Source organism: Dermacentor silvarum, chromosome 2 (assembly GCF_013339745.2).
Source record: "Dermacentor silvarum isolate Dsil-2018 chromosome 2, BIME_Dsil_1.4, whole genome shotgun sequence".
In the NCBI taxonomy this organism is placed as follows: Eukaryota; Metazoa; Arthropoda; class Arachnida; order Ixodida; family Ixodidae; genus Dermacentor; species Dermacentor silvarum.
Window position 1 is genome coordinate 209,544,318 of NC_051155.1, and position 8,031 is coordinate 209,552,348.

The window sequence follows — 8,031 nt, forward strand, 5'->3', positions numbered from 1 at the left end:
CGTCGACCCGTCAGCCGGGTGCACCTAGATAACTTTTCTTTTTTCTTCTTTTTAACAAGCACCATCGATGACCTCTATAACAGCTACGCCTATCGTCGGAGCTACGCCTATCGACGTGCGTGCCGTCGAAAACGCAATTCATGCTTTGTGTGAGCTTGAGATCAAGCTAACGGTCACGCTCGGAATTCAGATGATTGAACGTGGTGTCAGGCTGAACTCGGCCGTAGCGGTATTTTGTGTTCGCAAGGTGCACATTAAAAGATACCCGCCGAGTACTTCGGCATTAATATTCGCTGCGCATTATGGGCCCAGAATTGACTCCTTAAACTGGGAGCCGGGCAAGCGAGCGATTTTGTTTTCCATTAGATCTTGAGCTTGAACTTTCCTGCTGCAAGTAGACTTCGGTCGATACACAAGGGAATATATATATATATATATATATATATATATATATATATAAAGAGGATTGTAGCACACACGTACTTCACGGTGTTCGTGGCCGAAGGTGAAGGACCTCACTCTGATTTTTTTGTGAGTGTGTCAAAAGCGTTACGGCGTGCGTTGTCATTCTTTTCCTGCTGCTACGCTGTGGGCGTCAACAAATCGCTGTGCGGGCCCGCACCTCGCGGCGTGCTAACGAGACAGCTGACAACAGGCATGTGCGGGGATAACCCTGGCAGGCGTTTTGACGTCAAGCTTCGTTCACTTGGCTCACAGAAGCGATGTGAAAAGAGGACAAAGCAAAAGGAAAAAGCGTTGACGGGTCACAAAAAGTGTGTCCACACGCTGCCCTCTCCCTATTGCTGTTTTTTGCCAACATGAGCACCAAGATCGCAACTGTGTCGCAAGACTCAATTTGATCCCCCACCCGTTTATTATAACTTTTTTTCCCCCTTAGCCTACTGTTTTATAGTTCACACTTGATTGATAGTCTTGACAATGGCAAAGAGCTGAACGGATGCGGTGCAACACTCGCAGTGCCTGTCATTGGCGAACTGTTCGATATGCAGCATTGTCGCGGCGTGTACCGAATGAACATAATGTGTTCCGCCTTTCGCGTTTAAGTGTGAGCGATATTCGCTAATCGCGGTGGCACTCGCAGAAAGAAGGCGCATTTCTTCTCGTTCGTCATTTTGGGTTCCCAGCGAATTCGTTATTTCTTTCCTTCTTTCTCCGCTTTTTTTCTTCACGAGTGAACAAGAAAACGCGTGTGCCTCCGGGGGGCCGTATTGTCAGTGAATCACTTTCCGGGGTTTCGCTTGCAGAGTAGCGCGTCGATTGGTCGCTGCAGTGAGGCGCCGCTGGACTGGACATTGCGCCGCGCGAGAGCATCCCCAGAGTGATTTAGCGACAGCACGGGCGCCGCTGAGGAAACTGGCGATCCGTTTCCAGCCGTCGTTCTCCCGTTGCCCACAGAGAGAGCGCTGCCGCGTTTCTTTTCGAAGCTCGGCGGCCGCTTTGCCGCGCAATCCGCGCTCTGATTGCGCTTTGAAAGGCGAGCGCGCTTGCTCGCTAGCTTTTGTGCCGACCGCGTTGCTGCTGTTCCGCTTGATTTTCCAGCAGAGTGATGCTCCTCGCCGGTTGCCGAGGGGGAGAGAAAGCGTGCCGCTGATGGTATCAAACGAGGTGGGTGGGTGGGGCAACCCCCCGCGTCTTGTGTTGTCGGGTCAGAGCTGCGCCTGCCCGGACTTGTTTTGCGCCATATTGCGCGCGCATTTTCCGACGCGCGCTATTTGGCTTGTCTCTCGGGCGTCGTCGCAACTGCGCACGGCTGGCTTTCGTCCCGGCGTCCTTGCATCAGCATCTTTCCTGCCCCCCACCTCCCGCGCTGGGGACGGATGGGGAGGACAACGTCGCGAGGTTCGCGGAACGCGACCCCTAGCTGGCCCGCGCGCGCTGTCGTCGAAAAAAACGAGCCCGTGTCGAAACGTGTTTTGCGTCGCCTTCGCTAAACGGCTTCAAAAATAAACGTGGCCCGCGCCACGCCCCTCTTTTTTCTCTCCTCCGCGCTGTGGGCCCGGGTGGCGAAGCGGGGCGCGGAGCGAAGTGCCTTTGTTTCGCCCTCCCTGGGCGTGCCAGTGCCAAAGGCCCCGAGAGCGCTGCCGCCGCTACCTTTGCAGTCGAAGGTCGCTCCCGTGCGCGCCAACGGGTTGCGGACGACGTCGTGCTGCCCGCCCGCCTTGGCTCATGAGCTTGAGAAATCAGCGTGCGTCCGCGCAGACAAACCCGCGCGCACTTCTCGCGTCTCCAGAAAGATCGGTGCCCGCTTTTTCTCCCAGGCTTCGGGAGGTCGCCGCTGTTGGCCGCCTCGCGCATGTCGCTCATTTCGTCGTGGGAGCGTGGCGTCCCCTGGTGACGAACGAGACAGGCATAGCGGAGGGCTTTTGCCTCTGGCTCTTTTCTTCGGAAAAAGCGGTGGTCTTGGCGGTTCCCGCGGCTCTTCCGGTTTTCGGAGGACGACAAAGGGCCGTTTCTTGCGTGCCATGCTTGCGTGTCTCTTTTTTCCTTCCCTTTAACCCGCGCCCATTCAAATTCTTGCTCTCTCTGGGCGGGTCCGTTTCCGGCGCGCTTTCTTGGTTCCTCGGGTGTCCGGCTCGGCGGCCGCATCGGCGCTGCATTTACTGCGTGCGTTTTGAATGTTTGCATGGTGCTCGCGGGTATTGGGGACATGTTCTCACGGGAACCGCACCACCGTTAAATCGCACCGATTGTGTTTTTCATGATAAATTTCTTATATCAGAATTGTCCAATATTAAAATATTACCAATATTAAAAAAGAATCTATTTTCTATTTGCTCTCGGAGAGAAATATCCGCAATAAACGTGGTTAAAAAAATAACTCCGTTACTTCAACACACGCAGTGGTGTTTGGAACTCAACTAAAATTCATCACTTGTCTTTTTTCGATGGTTTCAAATATTGGAGGTTACGGTAACCGCAATGTGTGGCTGCTTCTCTTAGCCACTTTATTATTATTCTCCATTAATCGGATATTAAGACAGTGTAGACGTACGCGGGGCCTTAACACGCTCATGCGCCTTCTGGCCTGTCGATGACTGCACTATATATATATATATATATATATATATATATATATATATATATTAAATTGTTGCCGCCTCTATCAACGAGTTACAAGTCGCACGTACGCTAACCTCGTTCTCTTTTTTGTCGTCTAACGCAGGCGAGCGTCCATTCCCGTGCCTCTGGCCCGACTGCGGCAAGCGGTTCGCGCGCTCCGACGAGCTGGCGCGTCACCACCGGACGCACACGGGCGAGAAGAAGTTCGCCTGCCCGCTGTGCGGCAAGCGCTTCATGCGCTCCGACCACTTGACCAAGCACGCTCGCCGGCACCCGGACTTCCGGCCGACCATGCTGGGGTCTAGCCGCCGTGGCGCCGGCGGCGGCGGTGGCAGCTGCCACCAGCCGACCAACGCCACCACCGCCGACTCCCTGGGGGACAGCTCCGACCACTCGCTGCCCTCGTCTCCCTAGGATGGGAGCCCATCACGTGCCACCGTGCTTGCCCCCGAAGAAAGACAGTGCAACCATCCACGCTTTTGCTGTCACTCAGGCAGGAGGAAGCAGAAAGAAAAAAATGGAAAGAAAGTGCAGATTCTGGCGTGCAGTGTGGACATAACTGGCACACTTATTGTGTGGTATAGCTCACCACTGTGTGTTTCCTCAGCGTCTCACTTCGTTGCTTCTATTTGTTCCTCAGCTGCTGCCGCTGCTGTTTTTCACAATTTTTATGGATACCGGAGCCCTGCCCGTCCTCTTTGCTTTGATGAAAGTGTGGCCTTCAGTGTGTTACTTGAATGGATGCTAGTTTGTCACCTGCCATATTTCAATTAGTCAAACAGAAAGAAAGAAATGGCAGTGAAGTTGAAGATGGGCACTATAATTGGACTGCCCACCCCAGGCCCCTCACAACTTTGGGGCGTCATGTGAAAGGGCCCGTGCGACGAGGTGAGGGGTAAAGTGGGAAAATTCCTGTCAGATTTTTAAAATTATTTTTATTTATTATTTTTACGCTGTTCTCTAGGCAACACACTAGGCCGTTGATAGTTCGAAAACCTGTGTCCTTTCACTGTGGGCAGGCACTCTCTCACCCTTTTTTTTTTTTCTGCACTATTTTCAATGCCTTGCACATGGTTTTTATGTACATAGGAGGATGCTTGTGGGGCAGGTCAGGACCGTAGCTGATGTTCATTGCCCCTTGTTTGAATCTTGGGTCAGCTTTTCTTGGGTAGCAAGGAGTGTCTTCTAAAAGGACATTTGCCAACTCTCCATTGATGTCAAGGCCCAGCACAGGGTGCCCCTGTATGCGTGTACAATCTTGTTTCATGACAATTGAGGACCTTTGTTAATCGCTGTCTACTGCACAATCTAGAGAATGTGTTACGTGTGTGAACTATTGCAAAGAATGTGGTGTGTGTGTGTGTGTGTGTGTGTGTGTGTGTGTGGGAGGGAGGGAACAGTGTTAATACTTTGTGTGTGCGAGTGTGTGTATGTGTGCATGTGTATGTCAATGTGCATAATTTGTGTCCCAGAAATATACAGTTTGGAACTGTCCTCACCAATTGGCGCTACCTTCTCCTGTTCATGTAAATGGAGCTACAGTGTTCAAGTCATCACGTGCACAATGGCAATCTGAAGTATAATGGGTGTTAGTCATCAAGTAGCATCCTTTCTCAATCCATCTTTTGGGCTTTTATCGGCATTTTAATCTGCAAAGTTTCGAAATGTCTTCAGTGCTCTTTTAGATACCCTCTGACAAACTTCAAAGTGGCAACCACTGATCTCTCGTGTATGTCGAGCTCGGGCAAACAGGTGTTCTTATCATTTCCATGTGCCCAGGGTTTGGCATGCAGTGTGATGAGCGGTTCACATTTGTTTGTAAAACTGTTATCAGCTTTAGTTTGCGTGAATGCTTTGTTTCTGCGTTGCAAAAGCACTATGGCTGTGATTCATAATGCACTTTTGTTTTTGTAGAGTGTGTATAGTTGACTGCATTTTGTCTGCAATAGTAATATGGCTGGCCATATTGAGTCAGATTTAGTTGCACCTTATCTGTCATAGCTATTTTTCTGCTGCAAACCTGGCAGGTGTGGCTTAACCCTTTCTTGTGTGTGTGTGTGCTCAGGATAAAACTGAAGTGTCTCACATTTATTTGCTCGATCAGATCAGGCTATTATGTGCATCCCTTCAACCTTTCTCCAGTTTTCTCGGGGTCTCGCATCTTGGCACCAGTTTAGTTTTGGCAGTTGCAGATACGTACACAGCTCCATCGGAACATTTATAGCATGAACTTAATATAAAAATTAGCTACAACAATGCATTACAATGTTTCCTGGGACAATTTGAACATGTTTCATCATGCCACTTCTTGGCTGTCATTCGCTCTTGTTCTAACGCTGTTACTGTGCTTGGAGGATGCCACTAAACACATTTATAGTGTTTGGGTCATGGGGGTGTCATCCATGCTCAAGTGCACTTGACAGTGGCACCTCAGTCCCATCAACTGACCATCTTTCTGTTTGTAGCATCTGGATTATTCAATCCTTGCTCGCATCATATCATTCCGTGGACGTATACTCAATTTGAGCAAAGGCAGGTTAGCAGGCACTTTTTCTATAGGCCTTTACATATTACGCTGTTCCTTTTTCTTCATTAGAGCTGGCCTCTTTCCTGTTTCTGCTTTTCACTTGCACAGATAATGACTGCTTGCAGCCTGCGTTATGTTGTGCAATGTACTGTAAATGTTCCCAGGGCAGCTCAGCTGTTCCCATGTCTCTCAAGTGTGCGTCAAGGTATTGCTGTGGCTGAAATTTGTTTGTTTGTTGTTGTTTTTTTTTTTCGTTTTTTTTTTTTTCGTTTTTTTTTTTCCCCACATCCCCTTTTTCTCCTCTCCCCAACTGTTACACAAAGTGTGCGCCACTGGTCTTGCGTTGCAGTGGTCTCGTGCCACTGTAGGATGTGCATATTTGGGGGCCAGGCTGTACAGATCATTTTGTGTCGTGGGCACACCCTGCACTGCACCACAGTATTTGTTGACACATTTTCTTGGAAGTGGTGGGTTTGGAACTTGGAGGAGGAGAGTCCAGGTGGGCCTGAGAATGCATGGCACATCTCTCACTCGCCATTTGCATCGTCGTTATTGCGAGTGCTTTGGACGCCTTTCTGCATTTTGTAAAGGGTGAAAGCTCTGGGTTGTCTGCGGAGTTTTCTTTGTGTGGCCGGAAATATTTTGAGTAAGAGTCAGAGTGTATCCTTAGTGTGTTTTTTTTTTTTTTTTTTTTTTTTTTTTGTAGTTGTCCATTGTAATACGAATGTCACTTATTAGTGCCCAACACCATATGTGGGCCTGCCACTCGTCTTGTACCCTATATACTTGCTCTTTTGCTCTCTTCTGATCAGCCAAACCCGTGCATCTGCCTCTTGTAGCACGTCTTTGTGAAGCAGTGCCACTGTAGTGCTTGTGGGAAATGTGGAGGTGAATGGCATTGGCACACGGGGTCGATTCCTAGGGGTGTGCAAGCGATCTTTTGGAACTGAATTTATTGCAAATTTCTTAAGGATGGCATTGCATCAAGTCTGGCAGTTAACTGCTTGCAGATTCCAAATTCACATTGTTTGAGTTCTCAAATGATTTTCTAATTGTACTGGCTGTAAGGGACATGAATTCCTTCCAATACAAGTTTAGGTTATAAAGAAACTATTCAGTCAGAGAAGAATCGAAATTTTGAAGAGCAACTATCATTCAGATTAGCTGTAAAAAACATTTTAAATATTCATGCACCCTTATCGATTTCTCTTTCTTAGTACCCTCGTGGTACGCGGCTGCCAAGTGCCATGGCACGCTGCAAACTAGCTCACAGTTGGCTTCCATCCCAGTGAGCTTTAATGCTCTCTGCTTGCGAGTGGCATCTATTAACTTATTCATCCATATTTAAGCACAGTAGCTATAGTTTATCTTGTAGGTTTTTCACATAAAGTAACAGAAAAATGTCTCGTCCATCTATTTTTATCGCTATCAAAAACACCACTGTACAAAAACCTCGGCTTGCCACGGAAGCCACCAGGATTGCTTTCGAATGTCTCCGTGGCAGTTCTGTGGGGCTAATACTCTTGCGTAGCCAATGCGTTCCTTTGTTTTTGTTGATGTGTTTAACAAGTCAGCTGTGTGGATTTGTGTTTGTTGGCCAGTTTTCTTGCTTTAAATTCGTTTATTTTTTAAAATGCTAATATTTTTAAAAGCCCCTACCCCCCCCCCCCCCCTTTTTTTTTTAATGCCACAGTCAGGCATGATTTATTGTCTTAAATGAGTACCAACTTGCAGCTTTTAATAGCTGTTTTTTCATACTAGTTTTATTAGCAGACTTGTCATTATTTGTTGCATAGTGTTTCAGTGCTGTAAATATTGTACCATAAGCATGTTGTTGTTTATATATGCCAAATGTCCTCTGCGGATTTGCGAAGCCTTTTTTTTTTTTTTGGTGCCGCCATCCAGTCTGTTCTTCGCCTTTTGGCGAATGCTTCCTTTGCCGTTTTTGTCCCTCCCTTGCAATCTTAAGAGTGCAAACAGGAAGAAAGTTGGGGGACGTTTTGATGTCATTGGCAATCCAGTACTTACAAGAGTTGTATTTGTACATAGAATTTCATTGGCCTCCGTGGTCTACAGAATCTAAAACTTAACTTGAGAGCCCTTGTGGGTGCATTATTTATACACTGAAATAAAAATTGTTAGACAAAGTGCATACTGGGAGCCTGTCCTTCTTTCACGCATTTCATGACACTTTTACAGCCTGATGCAGACTAACATAGCCCAAGTTAAATGACTTGACAGTCAAACCTGTGACTATTCCCAAATACCATACCTCCTGTAGCATGACAATGATGGTGGAGCAATAATGATGACACAATGACCACGAAAACAACAAAGAGCTGTCTTTTTGAGAGGAAAGCTGAGAATGATGGCTATACTGAAAGCTGCACTTCAAACAACCACACTTCACTTGATGAAGGGTC

General features: G+C 47.8%; 1 protein-coding gene across 1 annotated transcript in view; it reads left to right on the forward strand.

The window, feature by feature from the left end:
* LOC119442517 (Krueppel-like factor 13) overlaps window positions 1-7,758 on the forward strand; it is a 31,505-nt gene extending 23,747 nt beyond the window's left edge. Inside the window, exon 2 of the mRNA XM_037707422.2 lies at window positions 3,185-7,758. Within this exon, the coding sequence (XP_037563350.1) occupies window positions 3,185-3,495 (311 nt within the window). The 3' untranslated portion in view covers window positions 3,496-7,758. The remainder of the gene's footprint in view (window positions 1-3,184) is intronic.
* Window positions 7,759-8,031: the final 273 nt, after the last annotated feature.